The sequence below is a fragment of the Phascolarctos cinereus genome, unplaced genomic scaffold, assembly GCF_003287225.1.
Source record: "Phascolarctos cinereus isolate Bilbo 61053 unplaced genomic scaffold, phaCin_HiC Scaffold_9;HRSCAF=440, whole genome shotgun sequence".
NCBI lineage: Eukaryota > Metazoa > Chordata > Mammalia > Diprotodontia > Phascolarctidae > Phascolarctos > Phascolarctos cinereus.
Genome location: NW_027556402.1, coordinates 265,404,433 through 265,424,147, shown reverse-complemented (window position 1 = coordinate 265,424,147; position 19,715 = coordinate 265,404,433). Strand labels below are relative to the sequence as shown.

Genomic DNA, 19,715 nt, shown 5'->3' with positions numbered 1-19,715 from the left:
CAGGGGCAAGATGAAGAGAATCGCCTTCCAGTTCACGCCCTATAGTTGGGTGCGCTTTGAATGGAAACCAGCCTCCAGCCTGCGCCGGTGGCTGGGAGTCTGTGGCATCATCCTGGTTGTAAGACACCCTGGAGGCTGGAGTCCCTCGCTCTGCCTGCACATCTCCAGCTGCAGGGGAATGGGAGGGGGTGGTGTCCGGGGTGGGGGGGGTTGGGGGGCGGGGCACCATTCTTAGGCCAGGCCTCTCGCAGTTTCTCTTGGCAGAACTGAATACCTTCTACCTGAAGTTTGTGCTGTGGATGCCCCCAGAACATTACCTGGTTCTGCTTCGACTGGTCTTCTTTGTGAACGTTGGGGGTGTGGCAATGCGAGAGATCTATGACTTCATGGATGACCCGTGAGTGAGCAAGGGCCCAGTGTCTGGGGAAGGGGGTCTACCTGGGCTCTGTTCTCAGCCAGCATTCGTAAAGCACTTACTGTGTGCAGAGGCCAGAGCTGGATCTAGTCTTTGTCTGTGCCTTCAGGGGCCTCACCTTCTAGGACAGGGCTAGATAATTTTCAGTCATTACCACCAATGAAGTCAGGGAAGACATCCTGAAAGAAGAGGAATTGGAGTCATGTTTTAAGGGTGGTAGGGTGTTGTAAGGCCGAGTAAGAGGGAGGGCTCTGGCCCTGGTGTAGGCCCCCAGAGGGGGCTGAGGCCAGAGGAGGGTGTGGACCTGAGCTGGGGACAGGAGGCCCAGGAACTTGGATAGCAGAGACGCCCGCCGGGAGGGAAGAAGCAGTTCAGAAGGTAGAGCTTTAGGGGCTGAAAGGGGTGGGGAGGGGTGACCAGCCAGCTTAGGAGCTACCTGTGAGACCCACGGGGGTAGATCCCTTGTTGGAGAAAAGGGATGGAGACGAGTGTGGGGAGTTCTCCCCATAGAGGTGGGCAGGGAGAAGGCCAGGGGGGCAGTTGAGCAGAGGACCCAGGGGAGGGGGAGAGAGGAGGGCAGGGGACCGAGGGGAGGAGAACAGGGGTCCCGGGGGAGCTCCAAGTGAAGGAGCCTGCCTGCCCACCCTCCAGGTGTGTGGCCACTCGGTTTGTCCAGCCCTACGTGGCAGCCCCAAAATGGGTCTGTCCAGGTCTCATCCCAGAATCCACCCCTTTTCAGGACCCCCCAGGGAAACAGTAGTTGGAGTGGGGAATTGCCAGCGTATGCGCCCCCCCCCCCCATTTGAATGGAGGAGTCACGGGTGATGGATGCAGCGGGCTCCCCAGTGGGTCATCCCAGACTGAGTGATCAGCTTCAGAAGGGGTCCTGAAGGCCTGGGAGAAACAAGAGTAGGAGTTGGCAGAGCTGAGCTGGTGGGCCCTCTGCGGGGGGCTTCTCTGGCCCCCCCCTGCTTTCCTGAGATCTGAGGTCTCTGAGCACTTAGGAGAGAGGCTACCCCGCCCCGCAGTGAGTTACTGGTTCCTGTTGGTTCCAGGACATTCCATAAGAAGTTTGGTCAGCAGGCCTGGCTGGTGGCAGCCATCACGGCCACAGAGTTCCTGATTGTGGTGAAGTATGATCCCTACACGCTGACCCTGTCACTGCCCTTCTATGTGGCGCAGTGCTGGATCCTGGGCACCGTGCTCATCCTCACCTGGACCGTCTGGCGGTTCTTCCTGCGGTGAGCACCTGCCTGGGAAGGGGGAGGCCTGTCCCACTGGCACTGGGCCCCACCCTCTGCCACCTGGCTGGAGGCTGAGCTGCTGCCTCTTCCTGCTAGGGACATCACCCTGCGGTACAAAGAGATCAGACGTCAGAAGCAGGAAAGCAGGTGTGAAGTGGACCGGGCCTTGATGGATGGCAGCCAAGGGCATTCTCCACTGTTGGAAGAACAGGACAAAGATGGGGAGCTGTGAGCAGACCTCCGCTGGCCCCTGGCTTCAGCCCTCCTGGAAACTTTGGGTGGGCCACTGCCCTGCTGGCCCACCCCAGGGACCCGCCCTGGATCCAGCAGCCAGGGCTCCAGATGGGCAGCATCTGCCCAGCCGGTGACAGAGCAGAAGATGACAGTGGCCTGGGGGGCTCAGGGCTTGCCCTGGCTGAGGGCGGGGGAGAAGAGGACCACCGAGCTGCCCCACCCGCTTGGCAGCAGTGGCTGGGGCAGCCAGAGGGCCCAGAGGCAGGCCGCAGTGAGTCGTGACCTCCCAGAATGGAGCGGAGGCTGCCCGTGGGGTGAAGGGCCGGCGGGCAGGGCTGGGTCTGATGGCAGAAGGCTCTTTCTCCATCAGAACCTGCCTTGAATTAGTCAGTCTACAGTCTGGGGAGGCATCGGCACCTCTCAGGGGCCCTGGCAGCGAGGTGTGGCATCTCACTTGCCACAGAGAAGTGGTCGGGGCCGGTGTCTGTCCGTTAGTGGGAGCAGAGTACAAATAAAGAGAAATGAAGGAAAGTGAGTCCAGGGGTTTCCTTTCCGGGGGCTGTCCCAGACTCCAACTCAGCCTCTGGCCAGCCCTCCTGCCCCTGAACCCCCATCCCTCCTCACTGCTCCCTCTGCCGGCTAGGCTACCATGACAGGCTGGGTTACCAGCTCGTTTGGGCCCTGGGCACCCCTCAAGTCCGGGCAGGTGGACAGATGTAGCCTTCCATCCTTGCCAGGCCTCTTAGCCCCAGGTTTGGTCAGGCCCCCTGGCGATCTTGCATTTTCAGGTGGGATACAGAAATTCAGGCCCTGACTTGTCCCAGGGCCCCATCCTGGATTTGAGCCCCGTGTTGGCCCGCTGCTCTGGGGGGCTCACCCCTTGGGGCTCAGCTCTTGCCTCGGGGTCTTTCCCTCCCCCCTCCCTTTGTGCAGTATAATTTTGCGGCACCCTTCCGTGGCCCCCTTCTCCCTAAGCCTTCTACACTTCAGCTTGACCAAGCCTCAGTCTGGCTCTCTCCTGACCTCTGGAGAGTAGACCCTCCTTGGGCTTCCTGCCTCTCTGGGATGCCAAGTGTGGCCTTGGCTCTACCCTCTACTGGGGGCAGGGGCGGGTGGCATTTCTAGGTCCAACTGAGGATTCTCTGAGTCCAAACGCATTTCTTTTTGCCCTTGTTTCTGGCCCAGATCCCCTAATCGTGCCTCCCTCCCCCCTCGCTGCCTGGTGCCCTGCTGCTCATTTCTGGCCCCTCACCCCCTCCTCCTGAGGACCCCCACCCATTCCGTGCCGCCTTCCCTTTGCTGCTGTGTGGGCAGCAGTGTGGTGAAAAGCTCAGGGCCCCATGAAAACTGGGATTGCCCTTGGAGGGCCCTTCCCGTCCTCCCCCTCCTGTCTCCACCATGTCCCTTCTCTCATCACCACAGTCCCTGGAGTGCTGGCAGGGTTCCCTTTGGCTAATGAGGAGGTGGGGTGGGACAGCAGGCCCCCTACAAGGTGTGCAGGAGTTGGGGCAGGCAGCAGGAGGAAGCGAGCACTCTATATAACTACTCTGTGAGATGAATACTCTAATTATCCCCATTTTACAGATGAGGAAACTGAGGCAGGCCACAACAAAGTGACTTGTGTCTGCCCCCCTAACTGCCTTAGAGACTGGAAAGGCAAAGACAGGGCTCCCTGCCTCGGGAGGGCTTCCCTTCCTGGCTCCTGCCTGTGGGAATGCCTGCAACTCCAAAAAATGTCTTCCCACCCCTGGGAGCAGAACCAAAGGGAAGGAAGGGGCTGCTTTAAAAGGTAGTGAGCTCTCCATCCCTACAGCAGAGGCAAGTCTGATGGCTCCCACTCTCCCTCTGGCTCCATGGCTCAGGCCACCACTGTTAGCACCTTCTAAGCACCCTCCGGCTAGAGCTAAGCCCTGAGCTCTGACTATGCCGATCCTGGTGGGGGGGGGTGGAGGGATGGAATAAGCACTTATTAAGCACCTTACTGTTTGCCAGGCTAAGCCGTTTTACAACCCTGAGGTAGGTGCTGTCATGAGCCCCACTTTAGAAATAAGGAAACTGAGGCAAACTGATTTACCAGCTAGTGTCTGAGACCACATTTGAACTCTGGGCCCTGGGGGGCCATCAGCCTGGAAGGCAGCCCATGTCCAGTAAGAAGAGCCTGAGCATCAGACTAGGTCCAAAAGATGCTTTATTAAAGTAGGAAGTCTGGGGCAAAAAGAAGAGGTTTAAAGTGCTGGGGCCTCGAGGAGGCAGCCATTAAAACCGTAGCTCACAGAGAGTCCGAAGATTAGACAAGCAGGAGCCCCCCATCCCGCCCCCAAGGCCCTCCTCCTGGCCCTACAGCAGAGGGTTGGTAGGCAGGGTGAGAAGCTGGAGAGGCCACTTGGCCCCTCCCTCACGACGTGATGCGGAGGCTGGGTTTGGCCTCCTGCAGGGTCTTCAGTTCGTTGTCCACCTCCTCTGTCCAGTAAATGTCAAACAGGCTGAGGGGGAGGTGAGAAGAAGGATCAGGCGCCAGGCGGCTCCTCCACCAGGCTGCCGGCGAGCTGCCTGTGACTGACCACCAGCTGCGTGATGTCCAGGGCCCCCTCCCCCCTGGTGTGGTGCCCCCCTCCAGCCCTGGCACCAGCCTGTGATACCCAGGGTGCCCCCTCTCCCCTGGGGCCCGCCCCCCTCCAGCCCTGGCACCAGCCATGTGATGCCCAGGGCCCCCCTCCAGCCCTGGCACCAGCCTGTGATACCCAGGGTGCCCCCCTCTCCCCTGGGGCCCGCCCCCCCCAGCCCTGGCACCAGATGTGTGATGCCCAGGGCGCCTGCTCCCCAGAGCACTCACACCAGCTGCTCCAAGGTACAGCTGGGCTCCTTGAGGCTGGCCATCAGCTGCCTGATGCCCTGGTCGCCAATCCTGCCGTTGTTGCTGAGGTCCAGCTCCTTCAGGGTGTGGTTGGTGAGGAGGATGGATGCCAGGGTCCCACAGCACTCATCCGAGAGTTCACAATCACCCAGCCTGGGAAGCCACAGCCACATCAGGGGCCAGAGACGCCTAGGGCCTCCCTCTCCTCCCCTCCTACCAAGAGGGAGCCCTTCTCCCCACTGCTTCCCACCCGCAGCTGCTTCCCTGCTGGCACCAACCGCACCACCCTCTCCCATCAGCTGCCAGCCCTTCCCACTCCTATTCCCTGCCCCCACTAGGCCCTCAGCTTCCTCCTGACCCCTCTGTCTGACCACACACTCCCCTGCTTAACAAGATTCAGCCGCTTCCTTTGTCGCTGGATTTGGGACCCCATCTGGGCTTCTCTAGGCACTCTATAGTGCAGCCCAACTAGCCTTCTCGTTCCTCCTCTCCACACCTTTGCCCAGGATGTCCCTTATGCCAGAAACCCCGTCCCTTCCCTCCCTCTCTAGAAATCACTTATTTCCTTAAAGATTCAGCTCAAGAGGCGCCTTCTGAAAGAGGCCCTTCCCAGCGTGCTGAGCTGCAAGTCTTCCTTCCCTCTGTTTATCTGCCTTCTCTGAGCTCATGGCAGGCAGGGCCTGTTTCATCCTAGCGCAGTGGGAAGGGTTCAGGGTGATCCTTCCCGACCTGTCTGGGCTTTTCTGGGCAGAGATACTAGAGGGCTTTGCCATTTCCTTCTCCAACTCATTTTACACATGAGGAAACAGGCAAACAGGGCAAAGTGACTTGCCCAAAGTCATACAGCTGGGACACGTCTGAGGCCAGATTTGAACTCAGGAAGATGAGTCTTGCTGACTTGAGCTGGGCCTGGAGGCACTTTATCCACTGTGGTGCCCCCTACTACCCATTTCCTGGAGGTTCTAGGGCACTGGGTGCTCAAGCCTTCCTCCCCACGGGCCAGTGCATGGGGTCTCACCAGAGACTCTGGACAGGGCAGTCAGGGTGCAGAAGCCCCTTGCTCATTTGTTTGACACCTGCGTCTGCCAAAGTATTGGTGCTCAGCTGAAGCTCCTTCAGGGTCCGATTCTTTTCCAGCACAGTGCAAAAGCTGCTGCAGCTGGCCACCGTGAAGCCACACGTCCTCAGCCTGTGGGAGAGGGGCTCACTGAGGCACCTGGGGGCCACTGCCTGGCCTGGGGCAGGGGCTGCCGGCTGGGGGGGGGGGCACTCACCACAACTCCTCCAGCTGGCACCCAGGGTCCAGCAGCGCCTGGCACAGCGGCTCGGCCCCTTCATCACCCAGCTGGTTACAGATCAGACTCAGCTTTGTCAAACAGGGTTTGCTCTTCAGGACCTGCGCAAGGGCCCTGCAGCCCTTAGCTGTGATGTCACACTCCCACAGCCTGCAGGCACAGAAGCACGGATTCCTGGAGGGTGTGGCCCTCCAGGAAGGAGACAGTCCCGCCCCTTGGGGGAGGTCCCTGAACACCTCCAGGGACTTCCACCTCTCCCTGCCCTTTACCACTCCGATTGCTGTCCTCTGGCTCCTCCTCCAGATGGGGTCAAAGCAGCAAGAGGAAGAGGATCTGCCTAGTCCTGGTAACTCTGTATGCTTAGCGCAATGCCTGGCATACAGTAGGTGCCTCATAAATGTTTGCTGACTGACTACGCCCTGAGAGCCCATCGGCTTTCTGCCAATGCTCATTAGGCTTGTGGGCTACTCAGACACTCAGATCTTTTCCCAAAGGTTCTGTCTGGCCCTAGGAGGCCACTCTTCTAGTTTCCCGGTGGAACTGGGCATGGCCCCTTAATGTTCCCTCAAGTACTATAAACCCCTCACCTCCTACCCACATTCTCCCATTCTCCCAGGTTCTTGATCAAGGATTCCTACTGCCAGTATTTACAATAGAAGGAAACCTCCTTGCAGCTCAGGAGGTGTGCAGAAAGCTCCCTGAGGACCCTGGCTTCTACAACAGCTGCTGGGGATAGCCTCTGGCTAAGGCTGCCTCCAGGCCAGTCTGTAAATTCTCTAGGGCTTATCACTTCAGGAAGAACTAAAGCCCAGGCCCAGGCCTACTCACCACAAGGTCTTCAGGTTGCAGGCTGGGCTCAGGATCCCCTGGCACAGCTGGTCCAACCCTGCATCTCCAATCTTGTTTTCTCCCAGGCACAGCTCCTGCAGGGATTCTTTGGTTTGCAAGACCATGCTGAGGTCCTTGCAATTAGCAGAGGTGACACCACAGCCCTCTAGCCTGTGGGAAAAAGAGGGGCCGGCCTCAGTGAGGCCGGTGCCAATGATGCCTTTTCATGCCAAGCAGGAAGCACGCCGTGTCTGGAAGCTCCTTCCTGGTGCTGGGGCCCACAGTAGAAAGTAGCTGGCTTCTGCTCCGGGGGGGCTTGACAGGCGCCCCTAGATCAGGCTTTTTTAGCAAAGGCCTTGGGAAACACTCACTACAATCCCACCTGTTCTGGGAATGGGCAAGGGATGCCACGCTGTGGCGAGGCTGTGCTGGAAGACTTGGGTTCAAATCTTGCCTCAGACACTTTCTGGCTGTGACCCTTAGAAAGTCACCGTGTTCCTGACGCTAGGTCCCTTAACTGCTAATAATAGCACCCACCGCCCAAGGGTGCCGACAGGAAGGTACAGAAATGTCAGCTCCCAGGGGACCCAGACCAGACTGGGGTCCTCAGTCATGGGGCAGACAAGATCCCTGCCCCACCTGAAGCCTGGGCCAAACTGGCCAGTGTCCCCTCAGAGAAACCATAGGCAGAATCAGGGACGCCCCAGAGCAGCCAGGCCTCCCGGGCCCTGGAATCCCCGCCAAGCCAGGCCTGGAAGAGGGACCTCCTCACCACTGCTAGCCTCAGAGACAGGGAGGACAGTGGAGGCTGGGGAGCTAGGTAATGTGTGTGGTAAGGAGGTTCCTCTTCCAGGCTGGTTGGGAGGGGTGAGGGGGATCCAAGGACCAGGGCCCCTCCCAAACACCCCCGAGGAAATGAGCAGGGTCTGAGAAGGGCCCGGAGGGCCTGGCCTTGAGACCCCTGCTGGCCAACAGGGTCACCCAGCCCACCACCAGGGGGCCACGGGGATCACTCACTTCAAGACCTGCAGTTCGCAGTTAGGGTCCATCAGGCCTTGGCAGAGAAGGGCCACACCCGCCTCCCCCAGCTCATTGTTGTTCAGTGTCAGCTCCTGGAGGGAGCCCTTGGTTTGGAGCACAGTGGACAGAGCTTCACAGCTGCTCATGGTGAGCTCACAGTATTCCAGCCTGCCCAGAAGAACAAAGGGTAATGCTCCCTCCCTCACCATCCCCACCCCCCATGCTCTGAGAGGGCAAAGCCAGGCCTTCCTTACCTACACACCTGCATTCCGCCCACCCACCTCCTCCACCAGACCTCCAAGCAGGGCCATGTGGCCCCCACCCTCGAAAACCCCCCTTGATCTGTCCACCCCTATAGTGATAGCCCCATGTGTCTCTGGGAGCAGCTCTGTGGATAGAGCGTTTACTAGGCCTGTAGTCCGGAGCACCTGAGTTCAAATCCTGCCTCAGATGCTTATTAGCTGTGGGACCCTGTAAGTCACTTCACCCTGCTTGCCTCAACTTCCTCATCTGTAAAATGGGCAGGAGAAGGAAATGGCAACCCACCCCAGTATCTCTGCCAAGACAATTTCAAATGGGGTCACAGAGAATCAGATACAACTGAACACCAACCACCACACGTTAAATTCCAGGGCCTCACTCTCTTTCCAAAGTCACTAGCGACCCCTCAATGGTCAAATCTAAAGGCTTTTTCTCCCTCAGTCCTTCCTGAGCAGTGGCCAAGTAGGCACAGCAGACCGAGAGCTGGGCCTGGAGTCAGAAGACCCGACTTGAAATCCTGCCTTAGACACTTCCAAGCTGGGTAAATCCCATCACCTCTCTCTGCCTCAGTTTTCTCATCTGCAAAACGGAGGCACTACCAGTACCTGCCTCCCAGGGCTGTTGTGTGGAGGAAATCTTCACGAAGGCTCAGCACAGTGCACCCCACATAGCGGCCCTCCCTCCTGGTCCTCTACCACTGCCTCCCGGCCCCGCCCCCTGCTCTCTGCTCTCTGTTCTCCTTCACCTGGATCTCCTCTGCTCCATGGAGATGATGACCGCCCCAATCTCTCTGCCCATCTCCAACTCAACAGGTCCAAAACTGACCTCATTGTCTTTCTCATTATCTCTTACTACAGAGGGCACCACCCTTCTCCCAGAACCCCCCACCCCCGCAGTCACCCTAGCTCCTCACTATCTTCCCCCCACCTCCCCCCATATCCAATATGGTGCCAAGGCCTGGTGATTTCTCCTCTGCAACATCTCCCCAGTACTTCCCCTTCCCTCCTCCAGTGCAGACCCTCATCCCCCTCATGCCTGGACCGCTGCCTGACGCAGCCTCTGCCCACTCCAGTCCCCCCTCCAAAGTGCAGGTCTGAGCACATCACCCCCCTCCGCAATAAAAGCCAGTGACCCCCGTTACTCTGTTTGGCCTCCCAAGCTCTCTGACCTCTCTGCTATTACTACCACAAGACCCTCCATCTCCCAACTCTGAGTGTTCTCACTGGCTGTCCCCTCGGCCTCAGAATCCTTGGCTTTCCTTCATAACAGGTGCTGAGGAGGCTTGCAAAGTACTTTACAAACACAGATCGTCTGATCCTCACGACAACCTTAGCAGGGAGGCACTGCTATTATCCCCATTTTACAGATGAGGAAACTGAGGCAGAGAGAGGTTGAGTTGCCACATAGCTTGGAAGTACCTGAGGCCACATTTGAACGCAGGTCTTCCAGACTGCAGGCCCTAAGGTCACCTTCCATCTCCTCATCAAAGATCCTGTCCCGTGCACACCAAATTACATCCAGGTTGTTTCCCCCATTAGAGTGTAAGCTTCATGGGGGCAGGCACTGCTTACAGTGTTTTTGTCTTTGGGCACTCAGCTCCTCACCTCGGGCCTGACACAAAGTACTTCAAAAATGTTTGCTGATTGACCAAACCGGGCTAGCCTGTTTCTTTTCTCTTTTCACTTCTGGCCCCCACGCTGAGGACACAGTACCCCCAAACCCCCTGGGCCCTTACGCCCAGCTGGCTCTGCAGCCCCCTCTGTCTACCTCACCCCATGCTGTCCTAGCAGCCTACAGTACCGACATCCCACCAGCCCCATGGCTGTTGGTGACCCCGCCTCAGCCGTGGGGTTCTCTGACTCTTCCCTCCTTTCCACGTCACACACCAGCGGCCATCCAAGCAAGGCAATCCATCTCATCTTTGCCAAGTCCTCCATATTTTTCATCATGTGCAGATCGGGGCCAGGAGCTCGAGCTCCTGCCCCAGCCCATCTCTGAATCAGGCCAGAGGGACCTTCCCCTTCTGATTTCAAAAGGTCACAGGCCCACAATGGCCTGAGGCAGGGGTGGGGAAACAGGCCTCAAGGCACACGGTGGCCTTCTAGGTCCCTGAGTTCAGCCTTTCGACAGAGTCCAAGTTTCCCAGAAGAAATCCTTTTATTAAGCTGTACCCAACCAGAGACAACTGTTTCTACCTGTGCCCTCCTTCCCCCTTCAATCAAGTGCAGCTCAGAAGCCCGCCTCCCCAGCTCCTCCTCCTCTTCTGCCCAGTATGCTAGATCCCAGCAGGGTCCCAGTGTGGCCTCCCTGTTAGACCTCCACTTTCTCTGATCAGACGATCAGATCACAGGCCTCAGGTGCTGAGCCCTGTGCCTGCCTGGGAGGAGCTTCAGAGACACCTATTCCCTCCCAGAGCCAGCAGGGCTGACAACAGGAAGGAGCAGCCGCAGCCCGCCTGGCGGGAGCCTCCCCCCACTCCTGGCTCAGGCTGGGTACTCACTCCAGCCTCTGCAGGCTGCACCTGGGGTCCATCAGGCCTTCACACAGCAGCTTCATGCCTTCATCACCCAGGTGGTTATCACTCAGCTGAAGGCAGATCAGGGTGGACTTGGTTCGCAGCAGGGCCGGGATCAGTTCACAGCCGGCACAGGTGATGTTGCAGTTCTGCAGACTGGCAGAGATGAGGACAGATGGCGGCAGTGTCCTCCTGCTCCAAGCTCCCTAGATGTGCCCAGGCAGGCCTCACCCTACAGAAGAGGCAGCTCCTTTGGCCCACACCCCAACGTGACCCACTGCGGATTCTCCCTGGGCCCGTGGCCACTGGGGACTCACTTGAGTTTCTGTATCTTGCAGGTGGGACTCTGGAGTCCCTTCAGTACCAACCGGGCCCCCGCATCTCCCAGCTCATTATTGGCCAGGCTGAGCTCCGTCAGGGATGAGCTGGCCTGAAGCACAGAGCAGATGTTGGCACACATAGCATTTGTGAGGCCGCAGTCATCAAGCCTGGAAGACAAAGGGCCGATCAGAGCTGAGGCACACCCAGAGACTGGGTCTCTGAGCCCCAAGGGAAACGTGGGCAGCCCCCCTACCTGATGATGCCATACTGAGGCATAGATGGAAGGAGCTCCATCCAGCGGGCGCTGCTCAGATCCTCACACTGAATCTCCAGGTTCATGGTGGGCGAGGGAGTGGCACCTGGAGAGGAGGGTGGGGGCAAAGAACAGAGGCTGTGAACCCCACAAGGAGCCCGAGCCAGAGCGGCTCCAGAGATGTGACCTGCTGGGCTCCAGGACTGACAGCCTGTGGCCAGGGCTAGGAAAAGAACACAAAATGCAGAGGTGCTGCCCTCACAGCACACAATCCAGCTGGTCATTCCAGGTTCGGGGCCTTCTCTGTCTAACCTGGGCCTGACAGTGAGAACCCAATATCCCTGGCTCCTGCCTGAAGACTTCCCGAGGCCACCTGTGCCTGCCCAGACATAGAGCCTAAATCTACTGGCTCACTAGCTGGTTTCCAGTCCTACCCAATCCTCCCAGAAACCCAGCAGAGGGCACTGTCGACTCAGCCTGAAACTGCAGGCCCCAACCCCTCCCCCTCTCCCCCATCACTGGGCCCGCCCACCCCTGGAGCCAGAGCAGCCCAGGAGACTGTCACACTGTGGCAAGCAGGAAGAGGCCCCGATGTCACTGAACAGTCCCCAAGGAGAACAGGTTTGGCCAGAAGGCAGCAGGAGTGAAGGCTGGGAGGTTCCCTGGGCCACCAGCAAGAGGCAGAACGGAAAGGCCATCTCAAATGACTGCAGCCCACACGGGCTACCTGGGAGTCCACCTGCCCAGACAAGCCCAGGAACACTGTGGACATGATCACAAAACACTTTTCACACAAACAGATCTAGACAAGGAATTTCTCAAGGGTAGGACGAACTAATATAATAAACGGGATAATTCCACCCAAATTTACTTATTCAGGGCCATACCAAACTACCGAAGAATGTATAGAGCTAGAAAAAAATCATACCAAAATTCTTCTGGAAGAACAAAAGGTCAAGGAGATCAAGGAATTCAGTGAAATAAAAAAAAAAAAAGCTAAACCGTGAAGGAAAGTGGGCTAGCCATACCAGATCTCAAATTGTATTACAAAGCAGTTGAGGGAAATTAATATTATCCGATTATATTAACAACCAATTATTAATCTGGGATCCATACTTTTTCCTCCAGGAAAAGCTAGTGAAGCCCAGTAACCAGGAGGTCACTTCTAGCCCCCAAGGCACCTTCGGCTCCTAAACTAGTCAGAGCTGGGCCCCTCCCCCGAGGACAACGAGCTTTGTTTTTGCTGACTACCTTAGAGTTTAGAGTGAGTGGATCTACAGGGCTACAAAGAAGAGAACCAGAGGGCAGAGCATGACTGGCCCCACCTGAGGGCCAGCTCTCAAAGACAGACAAGAGCTGAGAACCCTTAGCCGACCACCAATCTGGATTAAAGGGGAGGTCCCAATGATGCCGCATCAGGCTGATCAGAAGCGGGGCCCACTATGGCAGAAAACTCACCGCCAGCTTTCACTGCCCCAGGAGCTGACAGGTGACCCAAGAGGAATGGTGCCTTCCCTTGGTCCCAAGCCTGGTCCCTTCAGACAAGGGCTCATGTCAAAGCTCCTTCCCCATTTACTGGGGATCTGGGCCACGAGCCCAGAAGGGGGAAATCAAGGCACAGATCAAGGCAGCCAATGGCCCAGATCCCACCCTCTACTGTAGAGACTAAGGGTGCCACACAGTGGCACAGTCCTGAGAGGTGCCAGAAGCTTTGGGGCCATCTGCTCCCAGTGCCCCCTCTTTCACAGGTAAGGAGATAGGGGACCTCTGCCTTCTGGGTTTTCCCCTTCTTCCTTCCCCCTGGCTAGGGCTGCCTCAAATATCTGCTGTGCCTCTGCTGAAAGCTAGAAAACGGGGGCAGCAGAAGACCCGGCGAGTGCGTGCCCAGGGCCTGCCCAGGTGGAGCCCACTCACTCCTCCAACGTTCCCTGACCCTGGCCTTCCCTCGGGGATCCAGTCAGCCTCCAAGCTCCCCTCCACAGCATTCTCTCTAGGCAGCATCTTCCTCAGGCCCCCTGCCTCTGGCCTTCCCCTCATAGTTGCTCCTCCTCTCAAGAAGTGTTGGGGACTCCCTATCTTTCGAGGACCAAAACCCAACTCCCTTTCCAGACACAGGTCTTCCAATGATGGGATGATGGGACCTGGATCGCTAAAAGGAAAAGAAACAACCCAATTCTGGAATTTTCCCGTACATTCCAGCAGTCTAGATGACCTGCCCACCCCAGACCACACTCCTCAATCCCAGCTCAATTTTACTTGACATTCCTCTGCCCAACCCTGGCTACTTACCACTCCCCAATCCCACCCAGATCCTTTCAGGGTCCCTTTTGTATATAAGCATCAGTCTCACCCCCATTAAGTCAAAAGTTAGCTAACAATCTCACCCGCTTTATCTGCATTAAAATAGACCAGGAGTGGGGAACTCTCTAGTGCAGCCCTCTGGACTGAATCTAAACTTCATAGAACAAATCCCCTTAATAAAAGGATTTGTTCTGTAAAACTTGGACTCAGCTGTACCCCAAAGAGATCATAAAAATGGGAAAAGGACCCATGTGTACAAAAATATTGACAGCAGCTCTGTTTCTGGTGGCAAAGAACTGGAAATTGAGGGAATGCCCATCCATTGGGGAATGGATGAACAAGTTGTGGTACATGAACAGGCTGACTTCAGAAAAACCCAGAAGGACTTGTATGGACTGATGCTGAGTGAAGTGAGCAGAACCAAGAGGACAGGAACAGCCACACTCTGCGATGACCAACGTTGACAGACTCAGCCCTTCACAGCAATGTGAGGATCTCAGACATCTCCAAAGGTCTCATGATGGAAACAAAATGCCATCCACATGCAGAGAAAGAATCGTAAAGTCAGAATGCAGATGGAAGCAGACTATTTGCTCTTTTTTGGTTTCTTCTTTCTTGCAATTTTTCCCTTTAGTTCTAATCCTTCTTTAGATCATGACTAATATGAAAATATGTTTAATACGAATGTATATGTAGAGCAACCTATATCAGACTGAGCGCCATCTTGGAGTGGGGAAAGGGGAAAGAAAATTTAGAACTCAAAATCTTATGGAAGTGAATGCTGAAAACTAAAAATAAATATTTTTTTTTAAAAGGAAAAGAAAAAAACTTGGACTTAGTTAAAAGGCCGCACCCAAGGACCTAGAAGGCCACATGTGGCCTCGGGGCACAGGTTCTCCACCCCAGAAAACCTTTTCATTCCACTGGAAGATTCATTCCAGCAGGACACCACCCGGTACCCTGACATTTCAGGGTTCCTGACAACCTCAGTGCCCATCCATCCCCAAGCCTTTGTACTCAAGATCTCCCAGACTCCTGGCATGCTGTTCCTCCACCTTCCCACAGGAAACCTTTCCCCCTCCTAGGCATGATTGCTCTCCTTCCCCAATGAGCAGGTTTCAACTCCTCTGACTCCACCTCCTCTGCATCCCATAAACCCTCTGAGGGCAGGGACTGCCCAGTGCCTGGCACAGGGCCTGGGCCAAAGCAGCAGTTAGCCAACGTCTGAGGAGTCAGACAGGGTGGAGCAGGGCCTGGGCTGCCATCTGGGAGCCTTCCCAGCTCTTGCCTCTCCCAGGCCCCGGAGCAGGCAGCTGGTCCAGAAGCATGCACTAATCTGGCAGAGCCTAGGCTGAAGGGCCACCATCCCACAACTCCCATGTACCTCAAAAGCCAAGTGAACGTTAGGGAACCCCTCACTCGAAGAATCCCCTCCTTCCTTCCTCTCCCAGCCATGCCCCCCTAAAAAAACATCATCAATCTTCCCAGGGCACCCACTCGTTAGGACTGTCACTCTCAAAACTCTCTGGGCTGGCATTCAAGGCCTTCCTTCCTGGTCCTAGCTACAGCTGACCTTCGAAGCCTGGCTCAGCACCGTCTGGGGGCTGCCCCACACTCCCCTCCCCTCCCCTCCTCTCCCCCAGCAGCTGGAAGCAGACCCAGAGCTGCCCAGTTCTGAGCATCCTCCTTCTTGGTCAGGCTGCCACAGGGCCAGAGGGCCTGGTAAGACCCTGCTTACCTGGGGCTGGAGAGAGGGGAGCCTCCAAAGGCAGAGGGAGATGGAGGGAGTCAGACAGCAGCTGCTAAGCACTCTAGGCCTGGGACATGACTCATGCCCCATGACTCAGACTGCCTGTCCATGGCTCCTCCCCCAGGGCCCCACCCAGTCCTCCCAGCCTCCAGAGCCCTCCTCCAGGGACCTCAACTGGGCCAGCCCAGCCCTAGGTATTGATCAAGGCCCCTGGACCCTGACTGGGAGTAGGGGAGAGAAATGAAGGGGAAGGAAAAAGGGGCTGAGGGGAAGGAGGAGGAGGGGGAGGAGAAGGGAAGGGAGAGGAGAGGAACAGAGGAGGAGAAGGGAGAAGGAGCAGGGGGGAAGGGAGGAGAGGAGAGGGGAGAGGAGCAGGGGAAGGGAGAGGAAAAAGGAGAGGGGAGCAGAGGAAAAGAGGGGAAAGGGAGGGGGAGAGGAAAGGGGCTGGGGGAAAAGGAAGCCTCATTGTATAATTGGGGGGGAGGGGGGAAATCCTGATTTCTCTCTTCTGGGCCTGGCCCTCCACCCGGAACAGCTGGGAAAACTGGAATCCTCTCCTCTCTTCTTTCTCCTCCCTCCCCCCCCATTCCACCCGGGAGAAAAATGTCCCCTGGGTGGGGTTTCCAAGGTTTGCCAATAAGATTCCTGCTTAAGGGAGGAATCCCAGATATGGAAGAAGGAAGACCTGAATTGAAATCTCCCATACTAAGCATCTCGGTCATTCAGTTCTGCTTTGTTTCCTCCTCAGCGGGTACTTATCTTCCAGGATTGTGAGTCTCAAAAGAGACAAACTGTAAAATGTTACACGAGCTACTTATGATTATATTGTTATTGTGTGAAGTTTTACAGAGGGGGAGACTGAGGCTGGAAGGTGCAGCAACACCCCTGGAGTCACCAGGCTCCTGGGCAGTCACTCTACTTTCTCAGAAGGCCCATGAGGCCACACCAGCCTCTAAGGTCCTGGGGGCCTGCAGGCCTTGTAGGGTCACCCCATCCATGCCTGAGAAGAGGGCTGGCAGGCCCCAGCACAGGTCAGCGGTGGACATGCCCAGCCTCAGGCACTTATTAGCTGGGTAACCCTGGGCCAGTCACTTTGCAGATGTCTGCCTCCTTTTCTTCATCTGCAAAATGAGTATGACAGAACTCCTGGGGTGCCCATTCTGTCAAGCAATGAGCCCAATGCCTGACTGTGTAGGCACCTGATAAATGTCTGTTCTCTACCTCTCAGAGCAGCTGGGGCAGACCAAGGGTTCCTCGAAGATGCTGCCCAATATGCCCTTTGACCTCCAGACACGTTCAGAACTTCAGAACAATCCCCTTAAGCAGTCTGCAAGCTGGCCTCAGTTTCTTTATCTAGGCCATGAGCCCATGACCACTGGGCCTAGCCCCCTGCAGGCTCTCCTTTGATCTCGGGTGCCGGGTTTATCTCCCCAAACCCAGCCCAGCTCAGTCGAAGACGCTGAACCCACCCTTCACTGCCCACATCCCCAGTGGCCCCGTCCTGGACGCAACGAGCACGCCTAAAAGCACAGACCCTTCCAGTCCAAGGTCTGGGGCAGAGTGCTGGACAGGTCCCGCCGCGAATAGCAGAGTTAGGCCCGCTCTCTCACCAGCTTCAGGGAAAGGAGAGACCGGGCTCCGAGAACGGCTGGGTGAGGGACAAGCCCGCGGAGCCAGCGGCTGCAGGAAGGACGAATTGGAGAACCCGTGTCCCCTGTCCTGCGAGGGTGGGCGGCCCGGCCGGGGGGCTCCCCACCTCGGCCACCGCCGCAGGCGCCGCAGCGACCGTAGCCCCAGCATGGCCCCCGCCCGCGGGCACCTGGAGTCGGCAAGGACCGGGAGCCCCTGGCAAGGGCCAGCCACTGGAGGGCCGAAACCCCGCCCAATTCCGCTCCCCGCCGTCCCGGGGCAGCCGCGTGGGGGCGATCTCGGGCACGCAGACCGAAGGACTGCGGGCTATGGGCGTGCGCCCTGCGTGGGGGGAGGGGCCTTGCACACTAGCGCGGGCGTCTCGGGGCACGCAATGGCCTCACGCGGGCATTGCGTGTGCGTGTCTGAGCGTGGGTGAGAAGGAGCGAGGCCCCGCCCCCGCAGCAACATGTGGGCATGGGGGGATGGGGGGCAGGGAGCGCCCTCCCCGTCCCACGTCCCCCCGTGCCCCAGAAGCGGGTCCGAGGACCCAGGCAGCCGGGCAGGGCCGGCCCCCAGCAGACTCACCTCCGCCTCGCTCCTCCCGCCCTCTGGTTCAGGCTGGGCAGGGCCAAGAGTCCTGCGGCGGCGGCGGCGGCGGCGGCGGCGGCGACGACGCGGCACTGGAGGAGGCCGGGGGCCCAAGTGGGTCCGTTAACCAAGTCACGGGGGCGGGGCCAGAGCGGACGGGGCGGGGTTTGGGGGGAGGGCGGGGCCAGAACTTGTCTGCACCAGATCTCGGGACGCCTCCACAGCCTTGGCCCTGAGTTACTTTGTATTATAATGTGTATAACTTTGTGTCTCTTTGTATACCCGAGGCCGCTCCCGCTTGCGTGCAGGCTCCCGGGGTCTTCTTTCCCCTGAGCGCTGGAGGGCCTTGACACAGCTGCCCGCCGGGCTGAGATCTGAAGCTCCCTCGGAACATTCAGGGCAGCAAACATTTTCTTTTTTTCTTTTGGCGAGGCAAAGGGGTAAAGTGACTTGCCCAAGGTCACACAGCTAGCAAGTGTCCACGTGTCTGAGGCTGCATTTGAACTCAGGTCCTCCTGAATCCAGGACCGGTGCTCTATTCAGAGCGCTATGCAGCTGTCCCGTTTTCAGTCCCTCGGGTTGTCTGCTGGCCTCAGTGCTCCCGCTTCTGGACGGCTCTGCTGCCTTTGACCCTGGAGAGCGCCCTCTCCTGCATCCTTCCTCCTCTCCGGGTTTTTGTGGCCCTGGTTTCTCCAGGTTCTCCTCCGGCCTAACTGCTCCTTCCCTTTCTCTTTTAGTGGTTCGTCATCGGAGGCCACACACCCCCAACCTGGGGGTGTCGATGTCCGTACTGTGGACTCTGTCCTGGATTGTATCTCTTCCTTCATGACCTCATGGGCTCCCCTGGGCTTCGTTAGCTCCTCTCTCTAGATGACTCCTCGCTTCCAACCCCATATCACCCACTGCCTAATTGGCATTTTCAACCCGGTGTCCCCGTCGACAGCTTAAACTCCACATGTCCTCAGCCTAACTTTCCCTGTCCTCCCAGGACCTCCTCTCTTCCCAGCTTCCCTCCCTCAGTCCAAGGTCCCACATTCAGTCTCAACAGTATCCTGGCCGCCTCCTCCCTCCCACTTATCCCCCAGAGCTGGCCGGTTGCTAAGTCCCTCTGCTCACATCCCATCTCTCAGCTGGATGATGGAAGGAGGCTCCTCACTGGGCTCCCTGCCCCAAGTCTCCCCCCATTCCAGGCCATCCTCCCCGCTGCTACCAAAGCGACTTTCTTTAAGTGCAGATCTGACAGTCACTCTCCTATTCAGCCAGTTGCAGTACCTCCTTGACCTCTCTGTTTGGCTTTGAAAGCCTTTCGTGACCTGGCCCCCGCCTGGCTTGCCAGCCTCATTTCACTCCTCTCCCCACACTCTTCAGGCCAAACAGGCCTTCTCTGCTTCTCAGCCAGGGCCCTCCAGCTCTCACCTCCATGTCTTTGTACTGGCTGCCCTCCAGCCAGGTCTGCATCCCAGAATCCTGAGCTACCTCCTGCAGGAGACCTTTGCCCTGCCCCTGGCTGCCAGTACTTTCCTGCCTACTTTATCTACAGGCAGGTGGTTTGACCAGAGAATGAATGGGAGCCTTTGGAGGGCAGGGGCCGTTTTCTCTTGATTTTGCCCCTCCAGAGCCCAGCACACAGCAGGCTAGCGATCTGCGGATCCGATGGCTCTGCAGGCTCTGTCTTCATCCTGGCCACTGCATACACTTCCATCTGTGGAATGGGCACGTTTCTTACTCTTCTCCCTCCTTGGGCTTGGAGCGCTCTACGAATAGCCGTCATCCCCCTGGCTCTGCCCACCAAGACCCATGGCATGGTAACTGGGGCTCTGGAAGAGGAGCACGGAGGCAAGAAGGCTCAGAGGCTGAACTACAACTCCCCGCGGACCTCGGGAAGACGAGCATTGCTCATGTGCCCAGGCCTCGGCTTTTCAGGTCAACTCCACTGGGTGGCGCTGCTGCCTCGCCGGTGGGCGGGGCAGGGGGGAGGGAGAAGGGGGCAGGGAAGAGGAGGGAAGAAGGGAGGGGGTGGGGCAGAGAGGAGGGAGGAAGGGAGAGCGAAATGGGGGCGAGAGGGGGGGAAGGGGGCGGGAAGACTTCTGCTCCGCCCACATGCTGGAGAGGGAGGGTTGGAGGGGGGGATGAGGGCAAAGGCGGGGGATGCGGGGCTGCCCCGAGCCTTCTCTTCTGTCTCCTCCGGAGCCTCCCGAGCCTGA

General features: G+C 57.8%; 3 protein-coding genes across 10 annotated transcripts in view; 2 read left to right on the top strand and 1 right to left on the bottom strand.

Annotated features, from left to right (window-relative positions):
* Positions 1-2,424, top strand: part of PTDSS2 (phosphatidylserine synthase 2) — a 38,369-nt gene extending 35,945 nt beyond the window's left edge. For both annotated transcript variants that reach the window (XM_020979400.1, XM_020979401.2), the window contains 4 exons: positions 4-118; positions 252-397; positions 1,471-1,656; positions 1,756-2,424. In XM_020979400.1, coding sequence (XP_020835059.1) covers positions 4-118; positions 252-397; positions 1,471-1,656; positions 1,756-1,891 — 583 coding nt within the window. In that variant the 3' untranslated portion in view covers positions 1,892-2,424. The remainder of the gene's footprint in view (positions 1-3; positions 119-251; positions 398-1,470; positions 1,657-1,755) is intronic.
* A 1,639-nt stretch (positions 2,425-4,063) lies between these two features.
* On the bottom strand, positions 4,064-17,618 carry RNH1 (ribonuclease/angiogenin inhibitor 1). Of its 3 annotated transcripts, none has more exons than XM_020979398.2 (10): positions 17,509-17,618; positions 11,241-11,346; positions 10,984-11,154; positions 10,652-10,822; positions 7,888-8,058; positions 6,871-7,041; positions 6,022-6,192; positions 5,766-5,936; positions 4,727-4,900; positions 4,064-4,376 (listed from the first exon to the last, which is right to left on the bottom strand). In XM_020979398.2, exons 2-10 carry the CDS (start codon positions 11,324-11,326, stop codon positions 4,289-4,291), a joined length of 1,374 nt encoding a protein of 457 aa, XP_020835057.1. In that variant the 5' UTR covers positions 11,327-11,346; positions 17,509-17,618; the 3' UTR covers positions 4,064-4,288. The 3 variants fall into 3 exon arrangements, with proteins under 3 accessions (XP_020835057.1, XP_020835056.1, XP_020835058.1); XM_020979397.2 differs by lacking the exon at positions 17,509-17,618 and adding an exon at positions 16,902-17,172; XM_020979399.2 differs by lacking the exon at positions 17,509-17,618 and adding an exon at positions 15,280-15,390.
* Positions 17,619-19,640: 2,022 nt separating this feature from the next.
* Positions 19,641-19,715, top strand: part of LOC110202953 (USP6 N-terminal-like protein) — a 34,996-nt gene continuing 34,921 nt past the window's right edge. For all 5 annotated transcript variants that reach the window (XM_020979326.2, XM_078148261.1, XM_078148257.1 and 2 more), the window contains exon 1: positions 19,641-19,715. This exon is cut by the window's right edge and continues 34 nt beyond it. The gene's annotated coding sequence lies outside the window, so the exon portion shown is untranslated.

What these genes read in the sequence shown, in the direction of transcription:
- RNH1 (XM_020979397.2), bottom strand. Translation starts at nt 17,091, where the DNA reads ATGCTGGGGCTACGGTCGCTGCGGCGCCTGCGGCGGTGGCCGAGGTGG. An exon ending in TGCAAGATACAGAAACTCAA is followed by an intron (nt 10,823 to 10,983) that starts GTGAGTCCCCAG and finishes CATCTCTGCCAG; the next exon opens with TCTGCAGAACTGCAACATCA. An exon ending in TGCGAACTGCAGGTCTTGAA is followed by an intron (nt 7,042 to 7,887) that starts GTGAGTGATCCC and finishes TTTTTCCCACAG; the next exon opens with GCTAGAGGGCTGTGGTGTCA.